At 40.4% G+C, this 17,779-nt stretch overlaps 1 protein-coding gene across 6 annotated transcripts in view; it reads left to right on the top strand.

Annotated features, from left to right (window-relative positions):
• Nucleotides 1-14,330, top strand: part of AHCYL2 (adenosylhomocysteinase like 2) — a 170,275-nt gene extending 155,945 nt beyond the window's left edge. For 4 of the 6 annotated variants that reach the window (XM_057730843.1, XM_057730842.1, XM_057730846.1 and 1 more), the window contains exons 12-17: nucleotides 1,163-1,257; nucleotides 7,468-7,566; nucleotides 9,219-9,287; nucleotides 9,395-9,473; nucleotides 10,762-10,882; nucleotides 11,277-14,330. In XM_057730843.1, the coding sequence (XP_057586826.1) occupies nucleotides 1,163-1,257; nucleotides 7,468-7,566; nucleotides 9,219-9,287; nucleotides 9,395-9,473; nucleotides 10,762-10,882; nucleotides 11,277-11,283 (470 nt within the window). In that variant the 3' untranslated portion in view covers nucleotides 11,284-14,330. Of the gene's footprint in view, nucleotides 1-1,162; nucleotides 1,258-7,467; nucleotides 7,567-9,218; nucleotides 9,288-9,394; nucleotides 9,474-10,761; nucleotides 10,908-11,276 lie in introns of those variants that run through there. The other 2 variants (XM_057730844.1, XM_057730841.1) reach the window with 2 other exon arrangements.
• The last annotated feature ends 3,449 nt before the right edge of the window (nucleotides 14,331-17,779 follow it).

Genomic DNA, 17,779 nt, shown 5'->3' with positions numbered 1-17,779 from the left:
TTACTTCCAAAAGTGGTGTGTATTTCGCTCTAGTCCCTGTCATTGAAGCTAGACAAAGGCTAGAGCAAAATTCTTCATAGTTAAAGTGGGAAATGTAGTTGTGTTAATTCCCAAAGAGGTCAGTTTTGAGTTTTAGAGAGGAATATGCAGGTATGGCTACTTTCCTTGGACTGAGATACTTATTTTATCTTTATGTTAGAACCATAAACTGTTGGAATATTAGGTTTCTTTTATAATTCTATTTTAAAGGAGGAAAGTCAGAATATTTAAGAATAAAACTATTATTTGTAGCCTCAGGGAGAGCTGGGGGCAAAGAGGGACCATGAGAAACTGTTTTTGCTTCACATCAATCCCTCAATCTCTATTTTTTTAAGTAGCTTTATTGAGATGTAATTCACTTACCATACGTTTCACCCATTTTAAGTGTACAATTCAATGTTTTCTAGCAAATTCATAGGGTCAAAAAAAATTCATAGGGTCATACAACCATCACAATCTGATTTTTTTATTGAGATATAATTTACATACCATAAAAGTCACCCTTTTAAAGTATACAGTTCAGTGATTTTTACTGAAGTTGTACAACATCCCATTATCTAATTCCAGAACATTTTCATCATCCCAAAAAGAAATCTTATACCATTAGCAGTCACTCCTCTTTCTACCCTCCACCTTTACCCAGCCCTAGGCTACCATTAAATTCTCTGTCTCTATAGATTTGCCTATTCTAGATATTTCATATAAGCAGAATCATACAATATGTGGTCTTTTGTGACTGGCTTTTTTTACCTAGCATAACATTTTCAGGGTTCGTTATTCAGTTGTAAGATTTTTTTATCAGATATATGATTTGCAAGTATTTTGTCCCACTGTGTAGGTTGTCTGTTCACTTTCTTAGTGGTACATTTGCAGCACAAAAGTTTTTAATTTCAGTGTGATCCAGTGTATTTTTTCTTTGGTTGCTTGTGCTTTAGGTATTATTATCTAAGAAACCATTGCCTAACCTAGGTCACAAAGATTTGTTCCTATGCTTTGCTAAGAGTTTTATAGTTTTAGCTCTTATATTTAGGTCTCTGATCCATTTTAAGTTAAATTTACAGATGGTGTGAGGAAGGGGTCCAGCTTCATTCCTTTTCATGTGGATATCTCTTCTGCTTTTAAGGTAACAAGAATGTAGTAACCAGAGAGCACTTAGACCGAATGAAGAATAGCTGCATCGTTTGTAACATGGGACATTCCAACACGGAGATTGATGTGGTAAGATCAAGTGACTCATCATTGGGTTTTTTTTTTTTTTCTTTCCTTCCCAAGAAACATAAACTAGAAGAAGACAGGGCAGGGTCCCAGCCATCCTAAACATGACTGTACTGGTAGAGCTGTTCACAGTCAGTTCAGTCACTAGCCTTATGGCTTGTGCGTATGGATTCTACAAAGCTTCTTTATCTCAGCTTAATCATTTCAAATGATTGTTTTTTTCCACCTAAGCTTGATACCTACTTGTACTGTAAGCCATTTTATCTTTGTGTTTAGGATTAAGAGCTGGGTAAACTCAAAACTACAAAAAGGATATAGTCAGTGTGAGTCAGTATGCTAGTCAGTATTTGGGGGATATTTGATATTGCCATAAAGGTAAGATAAGTAGGTTGGTCCAAGGAAACAAGTCAAGGGAGGGAAATCTATGGGCTGAGATGAGAACATTGCTTAAGACTGACTGTGTTTGTGAAATATGGTGGTTTCCCTTTTCTCTCCCTCTTTCGTGGGGCTAGGTCTCCCCTTAACATATTTTCCAAACTAGAGTGTTGGATCTATAGATGTCATAATCAATTCAGTAGCATGTGTTCCTCAAACCTAGCAAATCTATCACTTTGGTTCTCTAATTTTATTATAGTCACCTAAAATTTCCCAATCCAGCAGGACACTTGGTCCTATTAAGTTGCCCGAGCAATAGTTCATAGAAGTGTTATTTATTTCTTTTCAGACTTACCAAAATATTTTTCAGTGTGACTTTCACTCTGGTTTTAAATTTTTATGGCATTTTTCTGGCACAACTGTATTTCTCTCTGGGTAAATGGCTCAAGCAAAGCATGCTTTCATCTACACTGAGGGCTGCTCTGATTAAGCTTCACCATTGCCAGGTAAGGATCAGTTGATATACTGAGAGCCTGTTGGATATCTATTTTAAATGGTTTCTCTTTTTAACTCTGTGCTCTATTCTTCTGTTATTAAAAATAGCTGGAAAAACAACCTACCAAAGCCTGTTTCTGCCCTTGAGGTTTTTGAGTGGCATGGCTCCATTACTCTATCTTACCATGATATTTTGCTTATAATAAGTAATTTATTTAGTTTTTGTTTTTGAGAGTTTTTGTTTTGTTTTGTTTTGTTTTGGTTAAGTTTCTCTTTTGTGCCATACTGCCCCTTTATTAAATAGTCAAAGATATTATTATTTCTAAAACTGTCTTGCCTGTGATTGTCCTTTTCTGGATTGATCTGCTTGTAGACCCCCCAGATGGAAAAAGCTTAAAGGGAAATGAGCCCTAAGGAGAAATCTTCTGAGTAAGGAAAGGGGGAAGGAATTTTCCCTTCTAAGGGCTCACAAGCTCTAAAATAAAGATAACTCCAAAGGTAGTCATGTAATTTTTATATTTTTACTTTATCTCATTTCATCCTCTTGACCACCCTTCCAGGCATTATTCTTATTCCAGATTTTCAGTTGGGAAAATAGAAGCTTAAGTATATTGTTCAGTCATAGCCACTGATTCAAAAGTGAAATTGGAGCACAAAATCCCGGTTTTGGACTTCTAGTCCAGTTCTGGTTTTGGTTTTGGTTTTCTGCATTTTTTGTTTGTTTGTCTGTTTGTTTAGTTTGGGGGTTTTGTTTTGTTTTTGGCCACGCTACACAATTTGCAAAATCTTAGTTCCCTGACCAGGAATTGAACCCAGGCCTCAGCAGTAAAAGCACTGAACTGCCAGGGAACTCCCTGTTTTTCTGTATGTTATACGATGATCTTCTCATGCTTTTTAGATTATCTTCAAATTGTAATGGTATTCTCTTCTCCACAGGCAGCCCAGACATAAGTAATTTCTCAGAATAAAGGCCAGGAGACTCTTTACCTTCAATCATAAATATTTATTGTGTGATTGCTATATGCTTGGGATCAGTGCACAAAAGAGGCTAAGATTCCTGCCCTCATGGAACTTGTATTTTAGTGAAACATGATAAGTAAAATTTATAGTATGTTAGAAGGTGAAAGTACCGTGGAAAAAAGAAAAAGTAGAGCATGGTAAGGGAAATCAGGAGTGCTGGATTGTAATTTTAAATAGAGGGATCAAGGTATAAGCCTCATTAAGAAGGTGGTGGTTGAGCAACTCTGAAGAAATTAGCCATGTTGACTTTTAGGTGAAGGACATTTCAAGATGAAGGAAATGTCAGAGCAAATGCCCCAAGGCACACGTTGCCTAGTCTGTTTGAGGATCAACAATGAGGCCAGTAGGACTGGAACAGAAGGGCATGGGGCACGGAAGAGTGGAAAATGAGGTCAGAGAGGTAATGAGCCAGATTTTATAAGACCTCAGAGGCCATTTTAAGAACTCCTGATTGTGTTCTGAGAGCAATACGGAGCCACTGTAGGGTTTATGCCTTCTGTTTTAAAAGGATGCTTTTTTATTTTAAAAGGATCACTCTGGCTGCTGCATTGAGACTAGGCCTACTTTTGCAGGTGTTGCTAGGTAGCCCCAGTATCTGCCACTGCCAAGAGCCATCTTTCAACTCTCTTTGTGCTCTCCTTAGCAGAAAGTATATGACTAAACTAAGTGGTCCAGAAGGGGAGATGTTCAGAATGACTTTGGAAAAGTTTAATTACTCAGCCTTCAGTGGTAGGGTCACAGGGAATGCAAAGTGAAATTTAAGGAAATAGCAAACTCAAATCATTGATTCCAAAATGTTCATTCACTACTTAGCAGATTTGTGTTGAGTACTTGCTCTGCTCTTTACTAACTGGCTGAAGAAATAGCAGTGAACAATATGCCTGCTTTCCTGGAACCTATATTCCAGCATGGAAAACAATTACTAAATAGACAGTTATTGTCAGTTAGTGCCTAATACTGAAGTAAAACAGAGAGATGAGGATATTGAGGATGCTATTTAGTTAGGGTGATCAAAGAAGGTGTCTTTGAGGAGATACCATTTGAACAAAAACTTGAATGACCATTCTGTTCAGAAAGAATGGTGAGTAAAGACCACGAGGTAGAAATGTGCTCGATGTGTTTGAGGAACAGAAAAGATGCCATTGTGGCAGGAACAGAATGGGCAAGGGGATGAGTATAAGAGGCAGCAAGGAGGTAGCGGGTATGTAGAGCTTTGTAGGCCATGATATGGACTTTAGGTTTTATTCTGTGTACAGGTGAAGCCATTGGAAGGTTTTGAGCGGGTGCCTGGTGAAATCTGACTTATGTTTTAAAAAATTACCCTGGCTGTTGTATGAAGAAAACAATTCTGGAGCTTGAGTAGTGATAGGGACAATAGCAAACTCTTTCAGTATTTCCAGCAATAGAAGGTGGTAGCTTGGATTAGACGGATACGCAATGGAGGATAAGAAGTGATATATTGTGAAGGTAGGACCGATGGGAATTTGCTACATGGATTGGATGCAGAGTGTGATAAAAAGAGAGGAAAATCACTCTAAGTTAAACTCAGCAAAACTGTGAAGGAGAATGGTTTAGTAAGTTTTTATCCAGATTTTTTAGTAATCAAAAATTTAAGGATCTTTTTTTTGTGGAGGAATTTACAGTTTACCTAACTGTGAGATGTTGACTGCTGCATTTTTAGGAAGGAATAGCTCATGGAAAGAGTTGATCATTTAGAAAGCTGTATTTTTTTTCTGAAAAATAATACCATGAATACTTAGGGAACCTGTGATAGGGGTTGTGCTCTTAGCTGCCTTTTGGACAAGTGTTTCTTTCACATACTTCCTTTCTCTTGAAAAGAGACCAGCTTACCCATATATATCACAGACAGCCTATATGATTGTAAGCTTCACAGTTCAGGTGTTTAAACCATTATGTGCACATGCTTTAAAAGCTTTTGTCAGCCAGAGTATTACAACCTGAGACTTGCTACTGTCTCCGTGCTTCTCAGGACTAGAACCACAGTTGTTCTTGGCTTTACAGTGGGACGTACACCTAGTTTGGGAAGGGAGTGGGCATAGGGAACCTTTTTCCTGGTAGATTGCTTAGTGATTGTAAATCCACAGAAAAGACATTGGATGTCTTTAAGAGAAATTCTTGTAAAACTGTACTAGCTGTAGGAAACCCTTCTCCAAGGAGTGTAAATTCCAGATAGACTTTAATAGATTATTGAAACTGCCTGAGCAGTGCTAGGGATAACTTAACAAAGTTTCTCTTCAAATCCCGTTTTAAACCATCAGTCTTTTGCTTTCATCAGAGCTATCCCAGTGCTCTAGTAAATTGCCTCTACTAAGCATTGATCATTTTATGATGTTGCTAAGAAGTTCCCTTTCCTTGATTCCACCACATCTTTTTTCTCAGGGAATACTTCCTAAGAGTCTTGTTATCATTGCGTCAGCTCTTTATTTCCAATCACCAGGGTTGCTTGTCCAATGGAAGATTACGAGTGTGAAACACTAAGAACTTTAAAGTCCCATCATCTCAATAAAAAAATTGCTAGTGTTACCAAGGCGTATCTCTTGATTCAACATGGTTATTGTCCTGCATGGTGATATTTCTAAAGGCTGAGGGGTTTACTTTGTATATCCTTAATGTCCCAAAATGGCCTATTTGCTTAAATTCTTTTTAACTCTATTTACAGTGTTTATTTATAGAATTTCTTTTCAAAATTCTAATTTTAAAGTAATACTTTAATTTAAAATTCAAGCAATATAAATATGTATAAAGTAAGAAGTAAAAAATTTACAAAATTGAGGTTTTAGTATATTATTTCTGCTACTTGATTTTTTCACTTAACAATAATGTATGATTTTCATGTTAACAAATACAGATCTACTAATCTCCTTTTTTTTTTTTTTAAATTACATTATATTCCATTGTGTGGAGTTACTCTGATTTACTTAGCCATTCCCATGTTGATTCACATTTTTTGCTATTACAAATAATGTTGGGTTAAACATTCTTGGGCACTTATATTTCTGAATGTAAACAAGTATTTCTATAGGATAGAGCCCTAAAAGTGAATTTGATTGGTCAAAGATTAGGTACATATAAAATTTTGTTAGCTACTGCCAAATTGCCCTCTAGAAAGGTTGAACTAATTTATGAAACTTGACATCTCAAGAGATTTTATATTTCCCATCTACCTATTAAAGAAATGGTCCAGACCATTAAGAAAGTCCTGAATATCCTGAATATAATTATAATTATATGTCTTTCCCACTCAATTAGTAAAGAAAAGAAGATACAGTCCCTGTCAATAAACAGCTCACAGTCTAGTAGAAGAGTCGACAGTCTTATCTATCATAGTGTTCTTTGCTACAATGCCTAAAAATGTAGTATATACTCCAGTGAATGATTGTTGTATAACTAAAGTGTTTCCTTTTATTTGTCTGATAACTACTATTTGGCAGAACTTCTCAATTTTACCAACGTGAGCCAATGGGTAGTCTTAGAGTACAGACTCTCTTTCTATTTTAGGCATTGCCTCTTGGAAGAAGGATGTTGTTGTCTTAAGTCTAAACGCTGTGACTGTGTTTTGATCGCTGCTGTTAATAAACTTAACATTTCTTCTCTTGTTCTCGGAATATACAATATACAGAAATGGAAGGAGGGTGAGCCATTGGGAGCTTTACTCTACCATTAAGCATTGCTCTAAAGGCTACCTCACATTTGCACTTAGGTCACAAAGCTTCTGTAACTTTAGGGTGAACCACCATCATTGAGAAGGTGGAACCTGGGATGTTGGGACATGACAGCAGAACCTTGGACTCTGGCATGCTATGTGTAGGACATTCAGTCTTCTCTAACTAATCTCACTCAGCTCTGACCCTCCTTTTTCCTGTGTCTCTTCAGCACTTGTGTATTCAGTTTACACTGTATTAATTTGCACTTGTTTGCATGTTGCTTTATAAGTATTAAAGGCTTTTATCCCCTCACATATGTATTGTTTTGTGTCCCGAACTAAAGTACGAGCTTTCTGAAGGCAGAAACCATGTCTTTGGTTTCTTTTGTATTTCCCGTAGCACCTTTTACTGTGCTCAGCAGAGAGTGGGCGCACAGTATATGTTGTGGAATGACATCCTGAGTGATCCCTCCCTGGCTGGGCCTAAGATTAAATTCCCTGAAATGGAACAGTCCTAACCAACCCAGGACAGGTATTCTCCATCTGGCATGTTGGTTGCTTCTTTCAACTTGCTATTTGAAATGGCCGCCTTCAACATCTTTCCATCCAGAAAGTAGGACTTGGCATGGCTGATGATGTGCTTGCTGTATGTGTTCCAGGCAAGTCTACGGACACCAGAACTGACCTGGGAGCGAGTGAGATCCCAAGTTGACCATGTAATATGGCCTGATGGCAAGAGGATAGTATTGCTGGCAGAGGTAAGACCTGAGGCTGGTAGAGAAGTTCACCCCAATAGGAGAGACTGCAATACCCAGGTCTCCTCCCCCTCATGTTCTCTCATACTTTCAACCCCTCTTAAGAATAAAGTTTTAACTGCTTTACCAATGGATTTTACATCTAATTGTGAAAGGTCTTTTCATTCAGCAATTAAGAAACTATTTTGGTTCCCCACTTTTCGCCAATTATCCTGTCTCTCTGTGTCACTCTACAGGTTGAGTCAGACAATGACTTATTACCGTGGAAGGAATTAATGGATAGAACCATTGCCACTTTGAGTGATGCTTATAAAGAGATAATGTCATTTGTGGGATGGTTTAATCAGTGAGCACAAAGTAGATATTCCTGACTGTAACTCAGATAATCTTAGGCAAACTCAGGGGAGGTCATGTCTTTGCTAATAGATTCCCTGTCTCTGAGTGTCCATTCCCCTAAATTGAGCCAGACGTGTAGTAGATACCCAGCTGTGTACTGGTTGTGTGATTGATATTTCCCTTTCCTGGCTTCTTCTAGCTCAGCCTTACTCTTGACTTTCATCCCACTTAGACTTCCATGTCAGTGTTTGGCCACTTTTCCTTTCTTAACAGCTTCTCTTCCCTGTCCTAGATTTCTGACAGCTCTAACAATGCCCCCTGTTTTTACTCTAACACTTCTCTTCTTCTGGGAAAGATACCAAGATTACAAGGAAGATAATAATACTTTCCTTGAGTTGTGATTTTCAGTCTTTTTTTTAATTAAATAAACTGAATCTGAAAATGTAAAACATATACTGTCTTCATCTATGGGCCTTTAAATTTATGTTTGAGTATTCTTCCTATTCTCTTCAGCTTTTCTCACCTTATCTCACCTTCTCAAGTACATTAGGGCATCTATAAAGTACATACACCAGTGTGTAGAGGGAGGGGCTGGGCATGTTGTTAAATATACACTCATTGCTTTAAGTCAGCCCACTGTCTGGTGACTTATTTCTGGTTGCCCTGAGAGGTCCCATCTAGTAATTTTGGTGACAAAAGCTAGCACCATAGTTGTTTTTGGCTACTATGGTTGAACAGAAAAGATGGTGAAGCTTCCCAGGAAATAAAGTAGGAAAGGATGGCATTGGGGGAATGTTCTAGTCCTTCTAACTCCCTGAATCACCCACTGGAAATACATGACTGCCCTTGAATTCAGGAGAACCAGGTTGAGGAAAAAGCACAGAAACCACCTAAATCAAAAAATGTCTCCCATCACAAGCTGGAGAGATTGCCTTTGGATTAGACCAGATCAATGTTTAGGACAGTTTTTCAAAGGAACATCGATGCCTCAGAAGGAAGATAGTCTGTTGTAGAAAGTAGAAAATCCAAGGGAAATATACCCTTCCTTGGCATAAGCCTCAGTATCATGCAGCCATCTCTATTCCTTTTTACATAAACGCAGAGATCTTTTATCTTGTTACCTTCATCAGATTTTCCAGAATTTTTTAACATTTCACTCAAATGTCAATCAGTTCATTTCTATTGATTGAATGCCTGCTTTTTGTCCAACATGTTAGTTGGAAAGTGTTTGGAAAATGGCAGTCGTGTTCTTCCCTCATTCCTCAAAGCCAGAGACTTCGTCTAACCGACCCATTTGTGTGTTAACCCTTGCTCTCTAGGGTCGTCTGCTGAACCTAAGCTGCTCCACAGTGCCTACATTTGTGCTGTCAATCACTGCTACCACTCAGGTGAGACCTCCAGAGTGGGGAAGCAGTGGGCTGGAGAGGGCCATTAGCCCATCAGGGTTTAACGTGCTGTGAATGGCACATCAGCAACCATCTCTCTACTTCTCTAGGCTCTTGCCTTGATAGAGCTCTACAATGCTCCTGAGGGCCGCTATAAGCAGGATGTCTACCTGTTGCCCAAGAAAATGGGTAAGCATGAGCTCTTCTTTCCCCATCCTTACCAAGTAGTTCAGAGTCAGAGGCGAAGTGAAGTTTGGGGGCATAATATTTCCTAGGGATAGAGAAAAGATATCTTCATCTTGTAAAGTAGGAGCTAGGATTCCTAGATTTCATCCACAGTTGATTTATCACATTTTCCAAATAGGTTGCCTTAATGATGTCAGGACATTTTGTTGTGATTTAGTTTACCTGCCTGTGAATTTTAAGGATTTTCCCAAAGTATCTATTATACAAGAAAAGAATCTTAGAGGGGAAAAAAAAACTCTTCCCCCCAAGAGAGAGGAATCATCTCCTACCCTGTGACATCTGACTTACTCCAGTTCTAGGCTGCTAAGTAGCTCCTTCCAAACTTTTCTCAGACCAAGACTTTCATACTACACTGTTGTTTTCTAACTCCGACCCTGTTGTTTTCAGGCCAAAGGAAAGACTCTGAATAGCTTCTGTTACGCATTTAGTTATGTGACTGTTCCATATAAAAGAAACATTAAACTGTCTTAAATTTTTAAAGAACCTGCCTCAAGCACCTGAACTGATACAGTATGTTTATAAACTCCTGAGCCAAAGATCAGGGAATAAATCAGCTTCTGGTTTTGTTTAGCTTCAGCATTAGATGCACAGCAACTGTGAGAAGTTGACATATTCTCCCTTTAATAGACACTTTGGAAGGGTATAAAAAAGTAGAACAGTCCATAACTGAATGTGTAATGAAGTTAGGGAGACCAAACAAATACATAGGAAATGACACAAAATTCTGAATAAGTAATATGTATTCAGGTAAGAGAATGTGAATAGAAACCCATGAGAACTAAGAGTACTGAAAGCAAAGCAAACTGTGTAGTGTCCTTCTCAGTCACTCCTTTCAGAGCTCCCCAGGTGTTAGTTTTTGTGAGTGACCTAAAGTATAAATTTCAAGGCAGAACTAAAGTTGGAGCTTCCTGTTTTTTAGTCTCCTGACTATCCCATTCTTTCTTTTAGACTCTAAGACCTATTTCTTCTTCCATTTCTCCCTCATTTTTCTGAGGAGAAGAAAAGATTCAAGGCTGAAACAGCTTGTAAGGAAGAAATGTTATGACTTTGACAAGCACTGGGCTTAAGCTCAGGCAACCATTCCTTAGAATTGAGGCCCAGTGAGCAAAAGTTGAGCATTTTTCTTTCGGCTCCAAGAATTAGAAGGTGTCTTCGAATTTTTTAAGGCTGGAGAGAACAGCCAGACAAGAGTCATGAATGCTTATACCAGGTCTTTTGTGATCTGTTGCAGATGAGTATGTGGCCAGCCTACACCTGCCCACCTTTGATGCCCACCTGACTGAGCTGACAGATGAACAGGCCAAGTATCTGGGGCTCAACAAGAATGGGCCCTTCAAGCCCAATTACTACAGGTGCCTTGGACTCCCCATAAAATAGGGAAGCCTGGGTAGTGATGAGCTTCCCAGGAATTAGTCTTTGCATCCATCACCATATTTACATGAATTTAGATAAATAAACCCACTCCTCCTCACTGCCACCCACAAAGGATTCTTTGAGGCCTTCTCCAGACATTAAATAGTGTTCCCTTTGCTGAATTTGCTGTTTCATCTTTTTGATATGATGTTTACCCTTGTATGGAGAAAAACTGGCCTTTTTCATTGATGTGAAAAAGCACCACATTTATCTACTCTCACCATACACTCCAGAAAAGTCCCTGCCTCCCCGTTCCACCTTTAGGCAGGCTCTTCATGTCCCAGCATCCGCAAGCTGATAACATCACAGTCTCATCTTTCTTTTTTCCTGCAGGTATTAAGTTCCTGTAATTCAAGCCAGAAGAAGTTTTAAGGAATAGAATTCCAAGTCTTTTCTCCACTCCTGTACAGGAAAGAACCCAGCAAGCTGCTTCTCCAATCAGCTGCCCGCCGTGCTCACCCTATATGTTAGGTTATTTATTCATTAACCTAAATAAGAAATGTCGCCTTGGCCCAGAGTGTGGTTGCTGTCCCGAGGGCTGTGAGAGCCTCAGGGGACAGGCTGAGGAAGGAAAGAAATGGGGTTCCCTGTACATCTTTCGCGTCCTTCCCCATTGACTCGGAATCCTCAGCACTGGTCATTGTTCTCTTGTCCAGGCTCAGGAGTTAGTCCATGGATTCCAGGCTCCTCCTTCTCTGGGGTTTTCTGGAATAAATTTTTAGCAGCTGCCTTTCTCAGCTTTGGCCCTTCTCCAGGCGAGGCCTTTTGGAAGCCACCGAATTAACATGGCCTGGGTTCCCAGCCTTGACCATCACTATACTATCACTGCCTTCTTTATAAAATGGCTGGGAAGGAAGCAGTGTTGTGGCTTTGGCAAGCTACACCAAGAACTCAGCTGTGCCTGTGCTTCCTGGGAGTCTCCTTCCTTACCCAGGACTCCTTTCTTCTCCTTGAATATTTATGTCAATTTTAACAATTTCAGGTTCCAAGAGGAATGTGCCTCTATTATTTCCTCACCAGCTCTGTTGTTTGTCAGACATTTGTTTTGCCGTCTTTCTCACCCAACTAGCCTCTGCTCAGGAAGTGAGGGCCAGCCTCACTGGGGCCCATAATTTTACTTCCTTGTCATTTAACTGGATAGTTTCCCAGGAAGCTCCCTCCAGATTGGCACTGTCTCAGAAAAGGAGGCTTGTTGTGAAACACTGCTTCCTGAAACTTCCTCCTGTTGCCTCAAACTCCTTCTGAAACTTGAGCAGGAAAAGGCCTACTTTCCAAGAGATTTGGGAGCGCAGGGCTTCAGAAATGAGACAGATCTTTCAGACCCACAGCTCAACACCCTAGGGAAGCACAATATATTTATTTGTCTCCTGGGAAGGGCTTTGCAGCTTAACTGGCTAAGCTCTACAGAGATGACACTGTAAACTGAATCCAGATGATCAAAGCTAGTTTGACTAGTTCGAAGCTCATCAGACATTCATCCCTTTGGCCATTGCCATTGGTGAAACTGAGATTTAATGTCTCTGCAATTTGGTCTGTGGTCTTTCTTTTCTGCTGGGATATCTTTTTATATTCTGGCCTTTTCCATCTTGGGATTCTGTATTTCAGAGGTAGTTTCTTGAGTAACTCCGACATTACAAAAAAAAATTGTAATGTGAGCAGCCTGAAATTGTGTGTCCCATCTAAGAGCTGGATTCCTTTTGGAGACTGACCTGTTGGTCTTAAGGATTCCCTTGGGACCAGATTGGTTCTAAGAGTTAAAGTCTGGAGTGGTCCTAGGAATCTTGAATGAAAAGAGTCCTTTTTCCCCTTGCCAGCCCTATTTAACACTCTCAGGTTTTTTTGTTTGTTTTTCCATTTTTTTCCCTATCCTGGTCTGCTCAAAGTCTCAAGACCAAGGTGACTCAAGGAAACACCAGGCCACCCAGGATCACCATAACCTTCCCACACTAATTCTGCTCTCCAGTTTCTACCTTTTCCAACTTCTCCTGGTCTTCACATATACCCACAGAGCTAGTCTGGAAGTGACCTTCCTTTTGGAGGTAGGGAGGTGGACCTTAGGTAAGTGGCTTTTGCCTCATTAAATAGTGCAGTCTCAGCCCGTAGAATCTGGTTCCTCAGAGGCCATATATCTTAGCAAATACTGGGAAAGTGCCACATATGTGGCTATATTCTTTCATAGAGAAGATCATAAATGCTGAAAATTCCACTAGACCATTCAATTCTTCCTTTTGCCTATGCAGTTCTGGCTTTTCTATTAATTAATTGGATCCCTTTAGCAGAAGATTCAGAAGATGAAATTTGTATCTCATCTTATACCCAGAGAAGATTCCATTAGGCAGGTATCTGGACTCTAGCTTATTATGTTCCTAAGTCAAAAGTCATAACCTGGTGTTTCTCAGCAAAGCTTGGCTGCCTGTGGAGCTTACTAGATGCTGATTGTGACAGAGCATACTCTGCCTTGCAGTAGGGAAGAGAGCCATTCCAAATGCAAAAGGAGCCACACTGGGCTTCTAGGTTAGGTTGCCCATGTTGCTACCCATGGTAAGGTATTTGCCTCTGAGTCTCAGGTGACCACTGTTCTTTCTTTCTGGGGTCTCTGTGTCATAACCATTAAGGAAAAGGAGGTCCAGGCCTCCTGCGTATTTGGGTTCCACCTTGGTATTGGAATTTAGCTGTTATTCTTTCTGCCCACGTAATCAGAACAAATGTGTCATCTTCCCTCAAGCTCTCACCTTAGATGCAGCCTAGGTATCTGGAAGCATGGGAAAGAAGACTGATTATCTCTTTATATGTGGCCCTGGCCTGTGGGAATCTTACCATTTTCTCTGCAATGAATTTGTTCTAGTTTTCAAGATTTTTTGCCTTCTTAATGAAATACTGTTTTCTTTTTCTCATTTTTAAAAGAAAAAGGTATCTGGTCTACCTTTCCTCTGCCCTCCTACCTCCTCATCCTCCCCTCACATATGAGCACGGCTCCCCATGGCCATATACTCCTGCGAAGCTTTTTTGCTGCTTGGCTTTTCTCTGAACAGATCTGAAATTGCTGCTCCTGTGGTTTTCTCAGAATTAACTTTGTCATGGTTTTAAAAAAGAAATCAAAATGCATTGTTGCATTAAGCTTTTTTAATAAAGGAAAATTACAGAAAAAATAGGCAACACCAGCAAATTATATGTGAACAAGTTCTAAACTATATACATACATATATATATATATATATATATATATATATATATATATAATCATCTAGTTCTCATTGTCATCTTACTGAAAGGAAATAAAACCTCTAAACATCACCATTTCTGAGAGGCTCTTGGAAACCTTTATGTCTAAGTGATTGTATTAGATCAGCAATAATGAATATGTAATCTCAAAAGATAAATAAAATATTCTTTAAATGGATTCTTTTACTGAGAGTATTCCTTGTTTCAGTGAACTAGGAATTCAGAGATGAGAGAGGCTTCTGGGCAACAAGCTAGAGACCCTGCTGTAGCACAAGGATGTGAAAAGCTGAACGCTGAAGCACTTACCAATAGGCATGTTTAAGTGGCCTTAGCCGTGGAGTCCCTTATTCCATGGTGGGTCACTCCACTTATAAATATCACCCTCCCCCTGCTGCCCACCCTGTTATGTGTATAAAGAACCTGCTTTCTTGGAGCCACCACCCTGGGGAGTTCAGAAGTATAAGCTTAAGGCAGAGAAAGTAAAGCCTGGTTCTTGGTCTCCCAAGCCTTCTGTGTGCTGCCAGTAGCTGGAGAGCACAGAAAGGCAGCATCCTGAGGTTTGGGACGAAAAGAACCTGACTACAGGACCTGACTACTACATCCAACCAAAGAGAAGAAAGAAATGAACCTAGCAAAGAACTGTCTCTAAATCAGGTTTTGCCTGACTAAATCAAAACCAGAGGGTGAGTCCAACTGCCTGTTCTTTCTCAACTACGAGTAGAGTAGCCATTTTTGAGAATAGCCACTTTCTTTAGTTGACAATCTAAACTAATCCTACATCCTGTATGCAAAATGTTTTCTTCCCTATCAGAATCTCATGCCACTTTGACTTCTGTTTATCTAAACTAAGGGCCACAGGGCTGGAATAGCCTGGACAATGGCTAGCAATGGAGCCTGTGAGCCTGCTGACAGGATTTGCTCCACTACAACAAGGTCTGACTCCTCTTTTGTGAAGGATGGAAACTGGAGTGCCTCGGTCTTAATTTCAGGTTCACAGGGTAATCCCAGGCTGCCCACTGCTGTGCAGTTTCTCAATCTCATGATATTGTGGAAAGAGCTTGGAGTCAGGCTGACTTGACCAGCTCTACCATTTGCAAGTGGTATGACTCGGCCAAATTATATAACCACTCAGAGCCTCAGTTTTCTTGCCTGTGAAAGGATAATGCTTACCTCCTAGAGTAAAGATTTAATGACCTGATTTAATTTTTTTAAATACTTCTTAAGGACCCAGCAAACACTAGGTACTACATAAATATCAATTCCTTGTCTCAGCCTGGGGCCCTACACCCTGAATTGCCTCATTACACCCACATGTGCTCTTGATGGGGTGAAGAGGGTATTCTATACTTTTTCTATTGTACTAATTTATCCTGGCTGCCTGATATCCTCAAAAACTAGGTATTTTAAGACTTCCTGCAATCTTATTTTAAAGCATTTTCAGTGCCAGGTGTTAAGTAGATAATCACATACCTGACGTCTGGATTAAAGTGGAGCGCTTATATGGGGAAAGGGGTATGTTTGGTCCTGGTAACTATACCTATTTATACCTCTAGCCCTCTGCCAGCAGCCTCAGAATACCTGAGTCTGGGGACAAGGGAAAGTGGTAGTGTAGGTTTAAAAATAACTCAGCACTGGAGCCATCTCTGCAAGATGTAGACCACCCCCTAATTAGCTCCGAGGTATATTTATGGGTACCTCTGTGATCAGTGGTGTTGATGGCTGTCACTTCTTTGTTGACAAATAAGCTAAAAGAAATTGAGTGTGTGCCAATTCCATGGCCTATAGTTTCAAAGTTTTCAGTTAATCTGTGGTTTCTTGTTATTTCTTCCAGTAGTTGTTTCCAGATACCTTCCTCCTTATGATAAGCTCTGAAAGTCTGGGCCTCTAATGATCAGATAGATGTCTGATCTTTACTGTCTCCCATCCCACTGCAGTGTGGAAAAGATACTGGATTGAGGTCTCTCCCCATGTTGATTCTTTGCAATCTCCATAGCACCACTTTTTTTAGGCCCATCTCCCAGAGTGAAGCCAGGTGGAGCTCTAGGCTTAGCAAATGGCTTTACATAGAGGCCAGAGAAGACTTGAGAGCTGTCCCCAGTTCTTCTCCCAATTGAAGATTACTCTGCTCCTTTGCTCTAGGGGTAGGTTGGAAAGGGAATGAAGCCTCAAAAGTTGCCACTCCTGTCTGCAACCACTGGGGATCCTACTGATTGACTAGGCTCACAGAAGAATATGAAGTGCTGGGCTTGTCAGTCCTAGAGCTCTGACTGCTTAGGAGGAGATGTATTGGGAAGAGGGAAGGTAGAAAAACTAATTCTTTTATTAAGAAGCCCCAATGGGCTGTGCTGTGGCAGGTATACCACACTGAAGCAGTGACGAGCTAGGCGTGGGTTGTGAATTTTAAAGCAGAGTATGAATCTTTAAGAGTTTAACAAAATTATACCCTGAAAAAAATTCCAAAATCAAATAGTTCAGGCCTTGAGCCAGGGACTTCTTGGAAATTCATATCAGTTCAACTCTGTTTAAACCAGTGGGTCTCAACTACAGAAGATTTTGTGCACGCGCGCGCACACACACATACACACACACACACACCCGGGGGGACATTTTACAATGTCTGGAAACATTTTTAGTTGTCACAACTAGGGGGAGGGTACTGCTGGCATCTCGTGAAGAGAGGACAGGTATGTTGCTAAACATCCTGCAGTGCACAGGACAGCCCCCCACAACAAGACATTTGTCAGTCCATAGTACAGAAAAAACCCTGTGTTAAACACACAGAAATGAGCAATACACAGATGAACAAAAGCTACTCTCAAACAGCTTATATCCAGGTTGAGATGGGTGGGTGGTGGGAATGGGAGAAGGAAGGGAAAATTGTGGGTGGGTAAGTAAGGAGATGTTGGAGACCAGGGAGAGAAAGGAACTCAGAAAGCTCCAAGGAGTGCTCACTCTCTCAACTCTGCCTTGATCTGTCACCTACTAATTAGCAGAGGAAAGAGAGGGAGGGAGAGAGATGTTACAAGAAGGGGGGATAATTCCTTTGGGCCCCTTACTTTGGGGATATAGTAGGAAATATAAAGATTGTGGAACCAGGCAGACCTGGCTGACACCAGCACAGCCTGAGTGGGTTGAGGAGGGTCAAAAGAAAGCCTTTCTGGAGGAGGAGGTGATAACTAAATAGAATCTTTAAGGAAGGTTAGAAGTTAGGCAAGAGAAGAACAGTTTCCTCCAGTGAGAGACACTGAAACAAGATATTAGAACATGAGAGCTTGGAAACTGCAAGCAAGGAGTAATTAGTCTCTGAAAGTCCCAGTTTCCTTATCAGTAATATTGGATTAGTGAAAACAACCTGTTGGAGAGATGTATCTGGAAAGAGTCTAGTGCAATGCCTGGAACAAAGTGGCAGCTCAACAATCTCCCCATTCCCCTCTGGCTGCTTGTTTGGGGCTTCTATTCCCATCCCAGACTGCATACATATTTACTGTAAGATGCCTTCTAGGTAAATTCCAGAGTGGGCAAACCACACAGCCTCATTTGCCCCAGGTAACAATGAGCCCTTAGGAAGGCTCTTAGAATGAAGGAAAGGACTGGGGAACAGGTGGGGGTGCGGG

Source organism: Hippopotamus amphibius, chromosome 4 (assembly GCF_030028045.1).
Source record: "Hippopotamus amphibius kiboko isolate mHipAmp2 chromosome 4, mHipAmp2.hap2, whole genome shotgun sequence".
Taxonomy (NCBI): domain Eukaryota; kingdom Metazoa; phylum Chordata; class Mammalia; order Artiodactyla; family Hippopotamidae; genus Hippopotamus; species Hippopotamus amphibius.
Note: the sequence above shows the minus strand (reverse complement) of the source record. Positions and strands in the feature narration are given on the sequence as shown.